Below are 18,881 nucleotides of genomic sequence, written 5' to 3' on the forward strand. Positions count from 1 at the left end.
GTGGGGCAGGTGACTGGGTCCTAGGTCTGGGTGTCAGGAATGAAGCCTTCCTTTGTGTGTTTGTGTGTGGCGGGAGAGGCAAGCGCAGGGACACTTTCCTGTCTCAGTCTGCGAGCTGAAACCAGGGGTGCTGTGTTGACAGAGGCTGGGATGGAGGAAAGGGAGAGGGAGGGAAGGAGAGAGAAGGGGAGGGAATTCAGGGGGTGGGTCTTTCCCTCCCTCCTGGTCCTTGTGACCACTTCAGTTTGCAGAGCCTTTCCTGTCAGTCATAGGCATAGCTCCATCCCCGTGCGGCAGGCTGGGCAGGGGTTATTTCCATTTTCTGGGTTGGTAGACTGAGGCTGAGAGAGGCGGCTGGATTACTCAGAGAGCCACATACCTAAGAGAGGAGGAATTATCCGGGCCCTAGGACTTGTGCTCTCTCTGTCCCCATCATCTCCCTGGGGAGTGGGGAGGGGAGGGCGGATCTAGGGAGACCACCCCTCCATGTGTCATCCGATGCTCACTGGGCCCTGTAGCAGGACTCAGTGTTAACGGCTCCATTTTTTTTCTTTTAGTGCATTCTGGTGAAAGACACACGTAATTTACCATCTTAGCTGTGTTTAAGTGGACAGTTCTGTGGCCTTAACTCCGTTCACATTACGGGGCCACCAGCATCACCATGCATGCTCGGGACTGTGTCCATCTTGTAAGACCGAAGCTCTAAATCTGTTAAACAGTAACTCCTGTGATTCCGACTACCCTAAGCGCCTCCTGTAAGTGGCAAAATGGCCCAATGTTAAGTCGGGAGCCTGGCTCGGAGAGGTAGAGTCACACCCAGAGGTGGAGTCCAGCCCAGGCTTTTCCCCTGGGCCGCACATCCCATCCCAAGGACAGAAAGGCCCCGGGGATGGCGTCTCTGCAGTGGGCAAAGGACAGAAACTGGCACAGCGTCATGGGCGTGCTGCCTGGGGCAGGGCCCTGGGCTGCAGCCTGGGCCGGAGCCAAACAGACCTGGGCCCCACCTTTGCCCAGCCTCCCCACCTGGTGCTAATGAGCGGCACCAAGTGGCCCAGACCTTGAGCTCACAGGAGCTGTTTGCACTGGAAACAGGGATTTGTGACTGGGGCAGCTGCCACGCCAGCAGGGGCCTGATAGTGTACGAAAGCCACCTCTGGAGGGGTGCTGGAGGGGAGTCAGGGGGCAGAAGAGGGGCTGGCTGGGGCCCAGCCCTCCCTCAGCCTGGGGTGATGGCGTGTAATTGTTCCCCTGTTAATTGCTGGGGCCGTGATGTCTGCAGAGGCTTTAATGAGCTGTGGCTGATCTGAGTTTGATTATTTTTCTTTTGGAGGAAAAGACAATACCCTCTCACCCATGAGACAATACCGCACTGTCTGCGCCCCGCGCTCAGAGACCCGGCTCAGGCACCTCAATCCACCTAGGCCTGCCGTCCTTCTCGCACCGCCCCGGCTCGGACGGGAACCCCAAGTCCTGGGCCCCACTGTCTGCTTCCTAGAAGATGGGGAGGTGGGAGGAGGCAGGCTGGGGGCTCTCGGCCTCACGTGGAAGCTGAGAGTGCCCCTCGCGCAGGAACACATCCAGGGCTTCACAGGTAGTCATTGATGGAGCCAGGATTTGAACTGGAGCCTGGGGGACTGCGGAGCTCTATCTGCCTCACTGCGCTTCAGCCCTGGACCAGGTGTCCTCCTGACTCTCCGGATCAGCCTTGCTTCCCTCCCCAACCCCCTGGCTCTCCCGAAGCTCGGAGCTGGGCCAGAGGCCAGGCTGTGTCTCCAGGTGGTACTGCCCACAGGTATCACGTATCCCTGAAAGCCGGCCCCTGCGCTGGCGGCTGAGAAAAGGGCTCTCCTGAGTGTTCGGCTCCCCTCTCTGGCCTCAGCGTCCTGCTCTGAGAAGAGGTGTCTTCCAGTCTGCCTGTCAGGCCTCCCTGAATCCTCCCTCCCGACACTCAGGCACGTAGAGCCCTCTGGGTCGGGTCCCTCCCCGGCCCCAAAGTGCTTGACAGGACAAACGGAGTTAATCTGGCCCTGCTCTGCAGGGACATGCCTCTCTCTGGAGAAGGCAGGGGCTTTCTGGACCGTTCTCCAGTCTTATCTGCTGAGGTTTGCCCCAACGTGTCCCAGGAGCAAGCAAAGGTTCAGTGACATGTGCAGTTGGCAGGTGTCGGGATTATCCATCAGTTGCTTGTCAGCCCGAGCCTCCTGGCCTTTGGGAGAGTGCCAGTGCGATGGGGCTGGGGGGAGCTGGGTGGGGAGGGGAGGAGAGGCTGCAGGAGGAGAGTCCTGCAGCATCAGGCAAGTGACAGATGCAGGCTTCTCTGATCACCTTAGCTGCAACTTGACTCATGACCCCACTCTCCTGTCTTCAGCCTGTCCCCATGGGCCTTTCCTGCCCCAAGCCTGTGCCTCTGCCCACCCATCCCCCCAAGGCCACCGCTCTCCCTGGGCCTTGCAGGCTCACACGTGGGGTCTGTGAGTGGGGAGTGGACTCCCAAACTGAGAGCGGGGAGCTGGCCGCCTTGGTGTGGGGGTCCTGGGCTGGTGGCCGCAGAGAGGTCCGGAAAGAGCAGATCTGGCTGGAGCTGCTCCCACCCTGCAGGCGGAGGCCTGGGAGCTGAGGAGTGATCCGAGTTTGCTTCCCGCTACTCTTGCTGTTCTCCCTGAGTGCAGAGATGAACCTGCCTTCCAAGTGTTAAAACCATGGCCCTGGGGCAAAACACCATTCATTCTGAATCATCTCTTTTGTTGTACTGAAAAAAAAGACAGAAAGAAAAGAGAAACTGCACATTAGCCCCGCAGAGGTGTGCAGGCAGTTGTGTTTGAACACAGGAGTTGGCTTCCCTTTGGGGGAGGAGACGCGGTCCCACAACACCCTCGGAGGGGTATATAAGGAGCCCCAGGCTGGGGGGTGACCGGGCAGTGCTCTGCGCTCAGCCCAGCCTGCACCTCCCCCAGCGCCTCTGTGCGAGCAGAGGACTCGCCAGCTGCCCGGCCATGAGTACCACGTTTCTGCAGACCTCTTCCTCCGCCTTTGGGGGTGGCTCTACCAGGGGGGGTTCCCTCCGGGTTGGGGGAGGCGGCTTTGGTGGGGGGAGTCTCTGTGGGGGCGGTGGAAGCCGCAGTATTTCGGCTTCTTCTGCTAGGTTCGTCTCCTCGGGGTCAGGAGGCGGCTATGGGGGAGGCATGAGCTGCGGCTTCGGTGGAGGGTCTGGGAGTGGTTTCGGCGGAGGGGGCTTTGGAGGTGGCCTTGGAGGGGGCTTTGGAGGTGGCCTCAGTGGTGGCTTTGGTGGGGGTTTTGGCGGTGGCTACGGTGACTACGGCGGGTGGCGATGGCGGCCTCCTCTCCGGCAACGAGAAGCTCACCATGCAAAACCTCAACGACCGCCTGGCCTCCTACCTGGACAAGGTGCGCGCCCTGGAGGAGGCCAACGGCGACCTGGAGGTGAAGATCCGGGACTGGTACCAGAGGCAGAGCCCCAGCAGCCCAGAGAGGGACTATAGCCCCTACTTCAAGACCATTGAGGAGCTGCGTGACAAGGTGAGTCCTCGGGTGTCGGACGGGGAGACGGGAACAGGTGGCTGGTGCCTGCACGCGTCTGTGACATCCGTGCTCTTGCTGCTTCAAGGAAAGCGTTCCCTGCCCGGGCGGCGACTGTTGGTGTGCAGCTTGGAGAGCAGGGAATGCTTTCCAGGTGTGGATGCCGGCACACACCCGCTCAACTTGGCATTGTGGGAGATCCTGGGCCTCCCAGGGGATCCCAGTGGGGGCGGGGAGGGTTGTCCCAGTGCGGGTGTGACACACGCCCTGCAGGGCCCTGCACCAGGTGCCGTTTTGCTTCTTTACAAGAACGGTAAGTGTCGCCCCAGGAGCCCTGAATGCCAGGACCACTGGCCTCACCCTTTGAGGATATCTTTGGGGCCAAAAGCAGTACTGGGACTTCGGAGACATACAACCCATGATGTACTCTGCCAGCCACTTGCTCACCCTTTCAGCTCACCTGCACCAGTTCCCTGAGCTGTGTGCCTTCCTGACCTGCCCTCCAGGTTGCTCCTGGCTGTGGGATGTTCTGTGGGTCCATGGCTGTGTCCAGGTGTGCAGGAGGCTAGTGACCAGGGCCGGCTGGTGGACTCCCCCTGACAGGGCTGTTGTCAGAGCCCACTGAATCCCACCCCAACCCCTCCTGGCCAGGCAATATCCACAGGGGAGTCCAGGCACTCGGGGCTCCTTGGTCTTCCATGCCCTGGAGGCAGGAAGGGTGGCTTGGGGGCAGAGCAAGTCGTGGGCACTTGCAGGAACGCTGAACTCTGCCCTGGGGAGCCTACAGGCTTCTGTTGCTGGGGAGACTGTCAGCCAGGGGTCTGACCTGGGGCGCAGGGTGGGGAGAGCAGCAGGGAAGACGGAACAATGCTCTAGGCACCGACTCCCTGTCTCCTGCAGATCCTGGCGGCCACCATCGACAACTCCCGTGTCATCCTGGAGATCGACAACGCCCGGCTGGCAGCGGATGACTTCAGACTCAAGTATGCTCCTGCCTCCTTCTCCCCTTCTGGATTCCCCCCTTTTCTCAGCCTTCTTCTCCCTCCTCCGGCTCCAACAGCCCAGACCTCTTGCCCTTCCTTACTCTGGCCTCCCTTTCTCTTCCCAGGTATGAGAACGAGCTAGCCCTGCGCCAGAGCGTGGAGGCTGACATCAACGGGCTGCGCCGGGTGCTGGACGAGCTGACCCTGGCCAAGACCGACCTGGAGATGCAGATCGAAGGCCTGAACGAGGAGCTGGCCTACCTGAAGAAGAACCACGAGGAGGTGGGTGCCGGCAGGGGCTGCTGGTGGCCGGAGGCAGAGTGGGGTCATTGGCTCCTCCTCCTAGTTGGCTGAAGGGCTTAGTGGTTCAGATATGCTCCCCTCCACCAAATCAGGGGTCCCCATGGAGAGCAAGGGGTACTATCCTTTGGGGACCCAGGCCCCTTTCCTTCTCAGATCCATAGCCAGACCAGGTGGTCACTGTGACCTGCTGTCCTGATCTGTTTCATGAGCTCAGACAAGGGCCCTACTGTCTTGGGGTCCTCCCGTAGCACCTAGCAAGGAAGAGAGGCCCTCTGAGCCAGGGGCCCATGTGATGGCACCTCTTCACGTTCAGTGGGAAGCAGAGGATGGGGGTGGGGACAAGGAGCTCGAAGGGTGTGTAGTGAGTTACGGGTGAAGCCAGGATGGGCCAGTGGGAGCCCAGACTCTCAGCTCTCCCTTCCGCCCTCTGTCCCTTAACGGGCCCTGACCACCCTGCAGGAGATGAAGGAGTTCGGCAGCCAGCTGGCAGGCCAGGTCAGCGTGGAGATGGACGCGGCACCGGGCGTGGACCTGACCCGTGTGCTGGCCGGGATGAGGGAGCAGTACGAGGCCATGGCCGAGAAGAACCGGAGGGACGCTGAGGCCTGGTTCTTCAGCAAGGTGGGCCTGACCTCGTGGCCCCGCCCCAGCTCCCCAGGTCTCCCAGGATGCCTGTGGGCCTCACTTGTCTTGTGTGGGACCCACAGACAGAGGAGCTGAACAAGGAGGTGGCCTCCAACACAGAGATGATTCAGACCAGCAAGACGGAGATCACAGACCTGAGGCGCACGCTGCAGGGGCTGGAGATCGAGCTGCAGTCCCAGCTCAGCATGGTAGGGGTTCCCTGCCCCCCACCCCCCCACCCCAGGGCGGCCTGGCCGCTCCCACCGTCCAGGGCTGGTTAAGTCTTGGCTTCCCAAGCCCCATCCGAGGGGGTTCTCTGCGCTCCATTCAACGCCAGTCCGCACGCCCGCGGCAGCTTCCTTCCTGCCCTGACGGGGTGTCTGTCCATCTGTTGGCCCTCCAGAAAGCCGGGCTGGAGGGTTCGCTGGAGGACACGGAATGCCGCTACGCCTCGCAGCTGTCCCAGATCCAGGGGCTCATCAGCGGCCTGGAGGCCCAGCTGAGCGAGCTGCGCAGTGAGATGGAGTGCCAGAACCAGGAGTACAAGACACTGCTGGACATCAAGTCGCGGCTGGAGCAGGAGATCGCCACCTACCGCAGCCTGCTGGAGGGCCAGGACGCCAGGCAGGGGCGAGGGCGCAGGGGGAGGAATGAGGGAGCAGCCGGCTGGGGTTGGGGTGGAGAGTCGTCTTACGTGGACAGCAGTGGGACAGCACAAGGAAGCAGATGGCGTGCTATTATAGATCAGAACTTATCTGCTGAGGGGTGGCAGGTCTGGACAGGCTCTCGGGATGTCCCAGCCTCTAGAGACGTCAGATGTGCGGCTGGTGGTGGGGGGCGCTGGAGAGGATTGCTTAGCCAGCCACCGGGGCCTGCCTTAGGCAGACCTGGGCTCGTGCCCTTCTCTTATATCTGTATCCCCTCTCTTTCAGGATGGCTGGCATTGGCACCAGAGAAGGTAAGAAGGCTTCACTCTTCCCACAGGGGGTGGCAAGGGGAGCTATCGAAGCCACTATTCCCCCTGGAATGGGGTAGAAGGAGAAAGACGTCAAACATGCCAGTGGGGAGGGGACATGCCCATTCCAGGCCATACCTCTTCCTCAGCCCCACTCTACTGGAGATTTATTGAGAACCTTCCAGGTTGAGCAGGCTTTGGCCGGGGTATAGCTTCCCCCAGTCCCCACCTTCCTGCACCCAATGGTAAGAAGCCCCCAATCCTTTCCTGCTCATCTGTGGTTAAATCCCTGACTTTCTTGCTCGCTGCGGGACGTAACTGCCACCACCCACCTCTATGATGAGTGATTCAACGCCAGACCTCCTGGCCAGCGGCCATTCTCAGGGGTGCTGTCCAGTTCTCCCCGAGCTCAGCCAAGGTCCTGACTGCCTTGGGAGCAAGAACAGCAAGGGTCCCCCACTCTAAAGCTTGCTCCTTCTTTCCACAGCCTCGCTGGGAGGCAGTGGCGGCAAAGTTCGCATCAACGTCGAGGAGACAGTGGATGGGAAGGTGGTTTCTTCTCGCAAGAGAGAGGTCTGAGTGCCCGGTGCCGGAGAGACGTCCCTCGTCACCTCCACCCTCCCCAGGCTGAGTGGAGCACTGGCTAGAGGGGCCAGAAGAGCAAACCCCAGTCCCCTCCCCTTGTTGGGTGCTTGGCATGCTCCCCCTCCCCTCCAGCTCTCCATCTGCTTTTGAGCAGGGACGGGCAAGATGTCGCTGGGTTGGGTAACAAGCTCGTTTGTACCGTGTCTGTCCATGCAATAAAGAATGGCTTTTCCTTTTGCAAATATCTCTTGGTAGTATGTCAGTTTTTCTGGTTGGGGGCCTCTGTGGGCTTAGGACCCACAGGTTGACATCTCTTCTTACCGTGGCCTCTTCCCTGCATGGTCATAATTCATTCTTTGGGGTGCCTAGGGCACCTACGACCAACTCAGGCTGCTCAGGTGACTTGCAGTTCTGGCTGATTCCATCCAGTGATCGTGGAAGCAGGAGAGGGGGGTTTTCCTCAGAGCCGTTTGGTGCGCCCAGCACGGTTCTTGTCGCACGGAGCAATTATTTACCGAACGACTGACTGTATAGATTGTATTGGCTCACTACCGTGTGGGTTGGCACCGTGCTAGGCAACCCCACCCATGGGTCTCGTTTAATGCAACTGTGGGCGGTCAGGATTTATGATTCCCATCTTAGAGATGAGGAAGTCAGGGAGGTGCATGTCTTCACCAGGGGCCTCATGAATGGCTAGTGAACAACAGGGGCTGGGACTGGGCCCTACATCTGCATGACTCAAAGTCCAGCACTTGTTCCGGGAGCCCAGGCCCTGGCCCTTCACAGCTCATTGCCAGGACCGGCTTCCTTATTTCTGGCCCTCCCACATGTGTCCTAGAATCTCCCCTTTTTCCCAGTCAGGCACACCTGACCTCCGGAGTGGCTGAGCCAGGTAACAGCTCTGCCTCCTGCAAAGAGGGACCTTACCCATTCCCATACCCCCTGAAGCCACCATCTCCTTTCCATAAGGCAATTAAAGTGCTCAGAGGGAAAGACACCAACTCCAGGAAGCCCTCCAAGATTTCTCCAAGCTTAAGTCCAAAGAAACATCAACCCCAATTGCCTTCCTCAGTCCAAACCCTGCTCCTTCTCCCCCATCCCCAGCGTCTCTGCCCTTGGACTCACTAGAGCAGCAGTATCCACACACACTTAATTTGTTGCTTCTGGTCTGAGGCTGGTTCCACTGGGATTCATAACTCCAGACAGAAGGCAAGGAATGAGGAAGCAGAGAACTCTGGGTGCTGTGGCTGGGCTGGGCTCTGGTGAGGATTCGGGGGAAGAGGGAAAACCGGTTTCTTAGTCCTGAGGGGAAGAGGAGGTTGGAGGTGCCTCTGTTCTCCTGAGAATCAGATCATTTGCAGGGGGCAGAATCAAGCCCTCCGAGAGGGCCTCCATGAGTCTTGCTGGGTGAAACTCCTAGCCCAGCGATCCTGGTTGGAGAGAGGGTGGCACCTGTCTTTTCTGGGGGAGATTTAATCCAGAATGTGTCTCCTGAGTACATACTTTGAGACCAGACTTTTCAGGGGTTGGAGGAATGAAACAGGATTTATGAAGTGTCTACACTATGCAGGGCTCTGGGCAGGGCGTTCAGTGGATGGCATCTCGTTTACTCCCCCAGGCGCCTTGTCAAGGTGGGCTCAGCCTACAGCACCAGTTTTCAGAGAGGAAACTGAGGCTCAGGGAAGTTCAGTAACTTGAATGAAGTCACAAGCTGGGAAACAGTGAGCCTGGGTCTGGGACTGGTCTCTCTGGTTTCAGACCCTTGCGTTTCCCTTGATGTCGTGAAGGTGATGGAAACCGGCAACACCTTTCTTAAGAGGGCGTGTTAATCTGAAACCCCTCTCTTAGCCCCTGTGGGAAGCCTGTTCAAATGTCATACAGCCATTACCGTCAGAAAGATTATTCTCACGTCTGACCTTGGTTTCTCACGTCGTAGCTTAAGCTCACGCTGAAGCCCAAAGCATTAGCTGTCGCGTCCCTGACGTCCTGAGGACAGCCAGGCCCCTTCCCGAGTCTCCCAGGCCCAACGGCCCGACTGCCGCTCCTGCTTCACTGGCCTCCAGGTCTCTGTCGAGGAGTCTCAGGGCTTCAAAGCAACCCACAGGGGGTTTTCTCAGCCCATAGTTTGTCAAAATAGCCCCTGCAAAGGTGCAGAGAGGCAACGTGGGCCCCCCCACCCTCATGCAGCAGGCCTTTCTCAGGGCCAGACCCTGGGCTGGAGAGAGAAAGCTGCTTCTGTTTTCTCGGAGTGCCCATTCCTGCTCTCCTGGGATTCTGGGGTTCGAGAGAGGTCCTTGCACTTGCCAAATCCTGTTTCCTGCCTGGCCCTGGCCTGAGACGCTCACACCCAGGGAGAGCTTGTTCCTGGCCGAGCCCTTTAAGTAGGCTTTGGGCAGAGATGGCCCGCCTTCTGCCGGCCCCTGGGCTGAGGTCGGGCTTGGTTTCCAACCAATCCGGGAAGCAGGCAGCAGCCTCCCTTGTGCCCTAGAGAGAGGCTAGCTTTGGGGCCAGCGATGAGGGACTTCGGCTAGTCTCGGGTGAGGTTGGGCTTCCCAGAGCAGGCACGGGGCATGCCTATCCATCTCCCTGAGGACTTCGCCTGGTCCCTGTCTCTCTCCGATCTCAGTGGCCTCGGCTTTAAACTGGGGGGTCTGGCTGCACCAGACTCAAGGTTCTCATGGGTTCATCTGTATCCTGGGACCTCTGAGATCGGTGACAGCAGGGGCCGTGTCTCCTCCTTGCACCGCTGAGCCCTCAGAGTGGGAGCTTCCTAAGTATTTGTTGAATTAACGCATGACCTTGCTTCTCCTTTGCTCTTTCCTGCCTTAGACATGGCTCTGGCCATTCACTAGTGTTTCGGGGGAGTGTGCTCCCGGTGGCCACCTGTCCCTCCATGGGCAGCTGGCAGCATAGGGGGAAATCAGGAGCTGGCAGCTTCTCCCGTGAGATTTGCAGCCGGGATGACCCCATTGGATGCTACTCCCGGTCGCCATCCCCTCTCCCCCAAAGCCAGCAGACAAAGTATCCTCGAAACTGCTTATCTGGCATTTGACAGCTGCCCTCTGCCAGGAGTAGTATTTGGAGGGACTCAAAGGCCTTTTCCTCAGGGAATGTAAAACCGGGTTGGGGAAATAAGACAGGCATGCCACCAACTGTCACTTGTCTGGTCCTGGTGGGCACCATGCTGGCTGCAGGGACCAGAGAGGAAAGCACAGCAAACTGGCACGGGATGGAGGCCCAGGACAGGTCATGACCCAAGGATGAGCTTGAACTTCCTCATTTGTAAAAGGGAGGGCCTAGCAACCTTCTGTCTGGCAAGTTTTCCTGCGTGTCAGGCGCTTCTCAAATGCTCACTCATCTAATGCCTGGTTTTCAGCGGTGGCCACCGAACCACTGAAAGGTTAACTTTCCCAAGGTCACACAGCCAGTTGCTGGCAGATACAGGGTTGAAACTCAGTTCCACCTAATTCAAAGCCTTTGCTGACCTCCCTGGGTTTCTGGGAAGCCCGGGTGGTATAAAGCATTCTAGAAAGCTGGGGACTGTAGCCGTGTATGGACTCGGGGCATTGCCACTGGGCAGGAGAAGGCCCCGAGTACTGCTGTGTGAGGCAGGTGTGTCTGCGGGCGAGGGGGGGCTGACCAGACAGCCCAGGTCCACTGTCCGGGGAAGGTCTGCTTTTCATGAAAGGCTCCTTCTCCGTGGGGGAGCCTCAAAACCCTCTGGGAGATGGGTCAGCCATTCTGGGCTCCAGGCCCCATGTGGTCCAGGGAAAGAGAGAAGGAGAGAGGAGCCTGAGCCAAGAGCCAAGCGAGGATGCCTGAATTCGGAGCTGGGGGACAGGATTTAGGCCTCAGCTGTGCAGGTGAACAATCTGGCCACTCTGGACAAATCCTTGAGAATCCAAGACCCAGGGAGGCACTGCTGAAGGAAACTTAGAAATCAGTCCACGTAAGGCCCACAGCAAGACGGCGGTAGAGCTGGAAAGCCATGCGTTTCTCCTTGCTTCCCGCTGCCTTGGGCTCTGGCCTTCTGGGGCTCATTGTCGCCCTTTGTGAATGAGGACATTGGATGAGAAATTCCTGGACGACTCTGGCTTTGACATGCGGCATTGAGCACCCTTGCAAGCCCCCGAGCTTTGGAGATCACATCAGGACAGACAGCAGACAGGCTTCCCCACCAGGCCCAGCCCCTGTGGGAAACAGGACCCTTTACCCGCTGGGCCTGCAGTGACAGGGAGCCTGGGAGCATGGAGGGGAGCCGAGGATGCCCATGCTTGGGGGCGGTGGTGCTGACGCTGGCCTGAAGGGCTTTAGCAGGCAGTAGAGAAGGGTTCAGACCCTGGAGCCAGAGGTTTGGATCTTGGGCAAGGAATTTGACTTTTCTGGGCCTCAGTGTCCTCAGGTGACAAGGAGATGTTACCAAAACAGTAGGGTTCTTTTGAAGTTATACACGCAGAGCGTTTAACACAGCGTTCAAGAAAGCTTCGCTAGTGTTATTTTATTATCGTTAATGACTACAGAACGAAACACTCAGAGGTCATAGACTGAGTTCACAGTGAGGGCCCAAGGCACCGTCCGTTGGAGTAGAGAGAGCCGGAGTCGGGGTCTGAGTCTTGCCTTCGTGGTGACCTTGGGCAAGTAACTCGGCCTCCCTGAACCTCAGCTGTGAAACGGGGCCAAGAAAACCCCGCTCCCGTTGTTGTGCGGATTCGGGGACAGCGTGTGAAGCCCAGCCTTGTTTGCTGGGGCTGCTCACAGATGAGGCTTTCCCTCCCCTTGCTGAAGTTGGTGTGATTTTGTCAGAAAGCAAAGATGGGGGGTGCCTGGGTGGCTCAGTCATTAAGCATCTGCCTTTGGCTCAGGGTGTGATCCCAAGGTCCTGGGATCGAGACCCACATCAGGCTCCTCCGCTGGGAGCCTGCTTCTTCCTCTCCCACTCCCCCTGCTTGTGTTCCCTCTCTCGCTGGCTGTCTCGCTCTCTGTCAAATAAATAAAATCTTAAAAAAAAAAAAAAAAAAAAAGAAAGCAAAGACGGAAGCCGGAGCCCCAGCATTCTGTCCTGCCCCATCAGGAGCAGGGCCGGGAGAGGTGAAACTGGGGCCCCAGGATGGGTCCCTGCCCAGCTTCCTCCAGGAGGGCCCTGGGGTTCGCCATGGGTCAGAGGAAGGCATTCCTGTGTTAAGGCCCCATAAGCACCTGCTCAGGGAGGGGAGGGGAGTGGAGGGGAGGGGCCGTGCCCTGACCCTGCGAGGGAAGGCATGTCGTGGCCACCCTGTGTTTGTACTACTGGGACTTGGAGGCTCTGTGCCATTGTTCCTCGCAGAGGCGTTGGTCTCAACCTGCTGTCGGCCCTGGGGGGAGGATCGTCACTCCAGGCCTGGCAGGTTTCTTAATCACCTTTTTGTCAGTTTTGATCCTCTACCGAGAGAGAGAGACAGAGAGAGAGAGAGAGAAGAGAGAGCTTGAGAGCTCCTGCTTTGGGCTGAATCACGCAGCTTTTCAGAGAGAGAGAGAGAGCAAGAGCGCTGAGCTATCAGTTTGGGGCAGGAGGGCTGGGCAGGGTCAGAGGTCAGACTGAACCCCTGGCCTCCCCGTGAGACCCCAAGCACGCCCTGGTTCTCTCCCTGGTGCTGACACCCGCGGCGTGAAACACAGGCCTCCTCTCCTACCCGCAGAAAACGAAGGGCAGGAAAGCCCTGACTCAGAGCCCTCTTTCCTGGCTTGCTGAATCAGCGAAGGGGTTTTCTGGATAACCTCAGGCCTGGGTCACCCCACCCTAGTCCTTAGCCTGGCCCAGACCCCCTGGCTGCTGTGGGCCAGGAGGCTGCCCCCGAGAAGCCATTCATGGTAACCTTGGCCCCCTTGGTGAGTGGGAGCTGGAGCCTGAGTCCAGAGTCCTTCATTCTTAGCCCTGGAAACTTCTCCTTCTACCTTGGGCTCTGAGAGGCCACCTCTAGGCCCTTTCATTCCAGCCTGAGGCCTTCTCTGGCAGGGTGACTAAGCAGTCCTGGAGTTTTAGCTATGTCCCCGGCTCCTCGGCAGAGACCCTGGCCCCAGGCCCTGGGTCACATCCTCCAATGTGGCCTCTTGGTCAAACGCTCACACGCTGAGCCAGATGTCCAGTGACGGGGTGGGGTGGGGGGCTAGCAAGAGCCCTGCCAGGCATTAGAAGACTTCCTTTCTGGACCCGCCCGCGCCTGGAAGGCAGCTGGTATGGGGGTCGGATTGAACGCAGGGGTCGGGCTGCTCCAGCTCTTCTCAGCCCCCACACTGTTGACCTTTCGGGCTGGAGAGTTCTTTGCTGTGCGGCTGTCCCGTGCATGGCAGGGCATTCAGCAGCACCCCTGGTCTGCCCTCTAGGTACCAGAAGCATTCCCGTTGTGACAACCGAAATGTCTCTAGACATGGTCAAGTGTTCTCTAGGGAGCAAAAGAGCCCCTAGCTGAGATCTCCGAATTAATCTAGGGAGACAGAAATGGCAATCGTGGTCTCGTTAGGGGCATAGGGTGTGGGTAATTGACTGGGAAAAGGTACAGGGAGCTTATGGAGTGCTGGAAGTGTTCTGGGTGCTGGGTCCACAGGCGAACGCATGCTTGAAGCTTCCTACATAGGTAAGTGTGCATAAACTGAATGCTAATGTTTGTACAATTCACCGTTATGAATTATATACCTAGAAAAGGGCCTTTTGTCAGACTGAACCACACTTGGGTTTCAGTCCTGACTACCCTTAAGCCTCAGTTTCCCCATATGTAAAATGGGGTGACTAGTAGGACCTCCCTTGTTGGGCTGCTGCAAGGATTGAATGACACAGTGCGTATACTTAGCTCTGTGCCCTAGGGTGAGGGATGTGAGTGTGTGAGCTATTATGATGTGCAGGGTGGCTGTATTCTGTACCTCAGTTTCCCCAGCTATTAGATGTTCCCTAAGATCCCTTGCCACTGTGACTTTATCTGGTGGTCTTGGAGCTCCCCCGTCCCCCAGCCTAAACACTTTCAAGGTGGTCGATTCTACAGGACCAAGCAAAGCTTGTCATCAGAGTCGCTGGGAGCATTGGAGTAGGTGACATGCTAACAAGGAGGCAGAACATTCTAGTTCGAAGTTTTAGAGATAGAAAGAAGGGAGCCGAGGGCTGCGGTGACTTTGGAAAGCACAGGGCCACCTCGCAGCTCCATCCCCATTCTAGTACTAGGTGGAGCTGAGAGCCCGTGCAGTGAGCTCCTAAGTGCAGAGGTGAAGTTGAATTCAGCTGTCAGAAGGGTAGTCTCAGGCAGAACACTGTGCCTTCTGAATCATCCCTTTTGTTAAGGATTAAAAAAAAAAAAAAAGCCACCCCCAAAGGCACAACCCACCTTGGAGAGCAGAGGTAACTGGGCTTGTGGGAAACAGAGGTGCAGCTGGCAGCGGTCAGAGGGTGGGGAAGGGAGGAGGGACGATGGGGCAATTGTCCAACCTTGCGGAGGGCAGCATAAAAGGCACCCACTCTGGGGAAGAGCCACAGTCTTCGGCCCCGGCCAAGCCCAGCTCCCGTCCTCACCTGATCCTGCTTGTGCTCTCACCATGAGCTGTCGCCTGCAGAGCTCCTCCGCCAGCTACGGAGGGGGTTTCGGGGGTGGCTCTTGCCAGCTGGGAGGAGGCCGCAATGTCTCTGCCTGCTCAACCCGCTTTGTCTCCGGGGGATCCGCTGGGGGCTATGGGGGCGGCATGAGCTGTGGCTTCGGTGGAGGGGCTGGTAGTGGTTTTGGGGGTGGTTTCGGAGGTGGCTTTGGAGGTGGCCTTGGAGGTGGTTTCGGAGGTGGCTTTGGAGGTGGCTTTGGTGGGGGTTTTGGTGGTGGCTTCGGTGACTTCGGCGGTGGCGATGGCGGCCTCCTCTCCGGCAACGAGAAGATCACCATGCAAAACCTCAACGACCGCCTGGCCTCCTACCTGGACAAGGTGCGTGCCCTGGAGGAGGCCAACACCGAGCTGGAGGTGAAGATCCGGGACTGGCACCTGAAGCAGAGCCCCAGCAGCCCGGAGCGGGACTACAGTGCCTACTACAAGACCATTGAGGAGCTGCGTGACAAGGTGAGCCCTGGGATGGTGGTGAGCTTTCTCCCGCGGGGTAGAGCTAGCTGCAAAGGCCAGGGAACACGGTGTGCCAAAGGACCAGAAGATGCAGCGTGGTGGAATCCTCACCCCGCCGGCGGAGGAAAATTCTAGTCTTTTACTACCAAGCGTCTCTACTCCTGATAAGCTTTCTTAGGCCACTGCTCCCCAAACGTGTTCTTTCCCATTATCCGTTTTTACTGTTGTTATTACTCACGTCAACATTTTTACTGCTTCCCAAACAGTTATGCTATTAATGACTTGGTCCCTATAATTCCAACCCACGGAGCTGTTTGGAAACAATGGCCGTTTTAAAAGCCACTAAGAATGACTAAAATCAGCAGAGAAAGGGATACACGTTCATTCACTGGTCTGGGGATACTAGTTGGTTTTGTAGGGGCCCCATTTAAACGGTTAAGCTCAACTGGCTCTGAGGTGCGGGAGGTGGAGACAGAGGCTCAGGCCGTGCTAAGCTGAGCTGAGATTCCTTCATCAAGGCCTGTCTGTCACGCTGGGGTCCCAGCTTGTTGGAACAGAAATCCACCTGCCTGGGCTGGGACCCAGCTGTGTGGGGTGGAGGTTAACTGTTTCAGAAATTCAAATGGGTCGGACTATTGACTGGCTCTTCCTTCTGCTCAGCTAGGAGGCCAGCTCCAGTGAGGTTACTATGAGCTGTGTGGACCCAGGCCGACCCCGTCCCGACCTTAAGGAGAAGGCTGTCACGACAGCGACCTAGAGAGGTTGCTAGTCTGAGGCTGCCGAGACATGAGTAACCAAAGATGTCCTGGGCAGGGCCATTCCCCTGAAATGTACATTCCGATCTTCCCCATCACGACCAGGCATAGAGAGAAAGCCAGAGTGACAGACCTCGAGGAAGGACCTGCTCCGCCCCTCACTTCACCGAGTCCCAGAGAGCAGGGCCTTATCCTGGCTCACAGGGACAGTGCTGAGGCAGCCTGATGTCTGATGACAACAGTCCAGCCCGCGTTTTCTCTTCCTCCTCCCCAAGCTCGCGGACCCTCCGGTGGTTACCTTTTGTATTTTGCAGATCCTGGCGGCCACCATCGACAACAACCGGGTCATTCTGGAGATCGACAACGCCCGGCTGGCGGCGGACGACTTCAGGCTCAAGTGAGTTCATCGTCCTCACTGGCCTTTCCAAACCGTCTTTTATTTGAGACAAATGCTCATCTGAACAGTGAAATCGGAACATCCGAGGAGCGAAGGTCTTGAAGAAGTAGCAGAGTCCAGTGCAGAAGCCGGGGAGGGTCTCATATCATTTCTCTGTAGCTTTTCCAATTAAAAAAAAATCCTTTAGGTATGAGAACGAGCTGACCCTGCGCCAGAGCGTGGAGGCCGACATCAACGGGCTGCGCCGGGTGCTGGACGAGCTGACCCTGGCCAAGACCGACCTGGAGATGCAGATCGAGAGCCTGAACGAGGAGCTGGCCTACCTGAAGAAGAACCACGAGGAGGTGGGGCCGGTGGGGCAGCCATGGCTGAACCACCTCCGAAGAGAAAGGGGAGCAGCGGACTTAGCCCTCCACCCTGCACGTGCCAGCGCTTCCCAGAGCATGCTGGTAGCACTTGGCGCCAGGGAGGGGGGGATGAGGAGCGTCACGCGTCTTCCTCTTCCATCCCTGCAGGAGATGAAGGAGTTCAGCAGCCAGGTGGTGGGCCAGGTCAACGTGGAGATGGACGCCACCCCTGGCATTGACCTGACCCGCGTGCTGGCCGAGATGAGGGAGCAGTACGAGGCCATGGCCGAGAAGAACCGGAGGGATGCCGAGGAGTGGTTCAACAGCAAGGTGCCCGGCCTTCTGACCCCGTGGAGCCGGGGGGCTGCCGGGACCTTCCACGTCTGGGCTCCTCCGTCACCTTCTTCCTGCTCCAATTGCAGAGCGCAGAGCTGAGCAAGGAGGTGTCCTCCAGCACTGCCCTGATCCAGACCAGCAAGACCGAGATCACGGAGCTCAGGCGTACGCTCCAGAGCCTGGAGATCGAGCTGCAGTCCCAGCTCAGCATGGTACACCTGCTGCCCTCTGCCCAGCGGCCACGGCCTCCAGGCCTCTGCCTGGCCTGGCTCCCCTCATCGCTTCTTTGTTGCCCCTCCAGAAAGCCGGGCTGGAGAGCACGGTGGCGGACACGGAGTGCCGCTACGCCCTGCAGCTACAGCAGATCCAGGGGCTCATCAGCAGCATCGAGGCCCAGCTGAGCGAGCTGCGCAGTGAGATGGAGTGCCAGAACCAGGAGTACAAGACGCTGCTGGACATCAAGACGCGGCTGGAGCAGGAGATCGCCACCTACCGCAGCCTGCTGGAGGGCCAGGACGCCAGGTGGGGCCTCTCGAGTCTCTCTCTCTCTCGGGAAAGTGACCACAGGACCTTTGGACATCCGAGCAGGCAGGGCCTTAAGGATCAGGTCCTCAAGGTCCACACGGAACTTAAACAGACTGGATGCAGATCCAGGACCAGAGCTCCCTGTTTTCTAGAAGCAGACTGTGGGGGCATTTCCTCAGCAGGCTGCAGGATCAGTCCCTTTAAACTTTCTGGTTTGGACCTTTGGATTAGATTGGCAGGAATAGTGGCCACGGACAGAACATCTCATATTGGAAAAATATTACCTTGGGTTCAGGTCAACTGAACAAAGCTATAAACGTGGTGATTTAACTCCCTTCCGACCATTTGCAGGGACCAGGCCATCCTTGTGGCCTCAGGGCGAGCGGTGGTGGTGGGGGAGTGGTACCAAATGGACCAGAGGGAAGACAAAACTTCGGGCAAATGTCCTGGATTGAGGCCAGCAGTATCTCCTGAGGTCTCACAGACAGCAGACGGGCCTGGCGGGCCCCAGCTGCACCCCCGTGGGCTGGGGGCAGGGTTGGTAAAAACCGCCCAACTCAGGGGCTCTGAAGGATGATCTGAGTTGCTCCATCCGAGGACAGGTGAGCAGCTGTCCTCCGGTGCCTTCTGCTCACGTGACCTCTCTTCTCTCTCCCAGGATGCCTGGCTTAACCTCCTCAGGAGGTAAGGAAACACCCCGGGGGGAGGGGCGAGTCCGGCTCCTGTTCCCCGCCCTGGGGGGCTGGGAGAGGGGCCATGCCGGACTCCCCAGTGTAGGGAGGGAAGGAGGGAGGGAGGGGGCTCTGGTGGACGTGGTCATTTGCTCGTCTGTTTTCTTTGTAAAATAGCTGCGTCTGCCCCATAGAGCCACTGGGATACTTTGGAGAGAGCCAACTTTGGGGACAGTAACATGAGTCCCTATCAACTAACCTCCAGCCTGACCCTCAGGAGGGGGGCTTGGGGCCCTCCTGGGGGACCCTGACCTGCCGAGGTCGGTCTTCTCCAGCTTGAGTGTCTCTTGCCCCCTCCATTTCTCAGGAAGCACCAGCGTCACGGTCACCACCTCTACCTCGTCTTCCAATCGCCGCCTTTCAGACACCCGCAAGCTTTAAACCCCTGGCGTCCTCTCCCTCTGTCTTCAGCATCCAGAGGAGAGAGCCGATGCGTCCCTGCAGGAGAGGCGGGGAGACCGCGGGATGCTCCCGGCCCCTCGATTTCCTGAGGGCGGGGGCTCCAGCTTCTCTCCCCGTGCGCTCCTTCTTCTCCCTTACCTGGCTATTCTGACTTCTTAGCTTCTCTACTATAAAGAAAAGATGATTCAATAAAGTTTCTTGCCTTTTTGCAAATGTATTTTTGACTCCGGTCTGGTTTCTTAGGGTAGCACCTGCCAAGGTCCTGATTTGGGGTGGTGGGTGCATGGGTGCCCCTGGGCCAAGTGGCTCCGCCTGACAAGGTCTGGCCCAGGACGCT

General features: G+C 58.2%; 2 protein-coding genes across 2 annotated transcripts; both read left to right on the plus strand.

The window, feature by feature from the left end:
* Positions 1 to 2,863: 2,863 nt before the first annotated feature.
* Positions 2,864 to 7,225, plus strand: LOC113265451 (keratin, type I cytoskeletal 15). The gene is given in 9 exon segments (XM_026512856.4): positions 2,864 to 3,320; positions 3,322 to 3,537; positions 4,438 to 4,520; positions 4,646 to 4,802; positions 5,283 to 5,444; positions 5,531 to 5,656; positions 5,851 to 6,071; positions 6,380 to 6,405; positions 6,890 to 7,225. Coding segments are annotated over 9 exon segments (1,410 nt in total). The 5' UTR covers positions 2,864 to 2,993; the 3' UTR covers positions 6,982 to 7,225.
* Positions 7,226 to 14,544: 7,319 nt separating this feature from the next.
* Positions 14,545 to 18,681, plus strand: LOC113265174 (keratin, type I cytoskeletal 13). Its single transcript, XM_026512276.4, has 8 exons — positions 14,545 to 15,051; positions 16,121 to 16,203; positions 16,391 to 16,547; positions 16,719 to 16,880; positions 16,973 to 17,098; positions 17,188 to 17,408; positions 18,070 to 18,095; positions 18,450 to 18,681. The coding sequence occupies exons 1-8, from the start codon at positions 14,545 to 14,547 to the stop codon at positions 18,521 to 18,523; spliced, it is 1,356 nt and encodes a 451-aa protein (XP_026368061.3). The 3' UTR covers positions 18,524 to 18,681.
* Positions 18,682 to 18,881: the final 200 nt, after the last annotated feature.

This window comes from Ursus arctos, unplaced genomic scaffold, assembly GCF_023065955.2.
Source record: "Ursus arctos isolate Adak ecotype North America unplaced genomic scaffold, UrsArc2.0 scaffold_24, whole genome shotgun sequence".
Lineage (NCBI taxonomy): Eukaryota > Metazoa > Chordata > Mammalia > Carnivora > Ursidae > Ursus > Ursus arctos.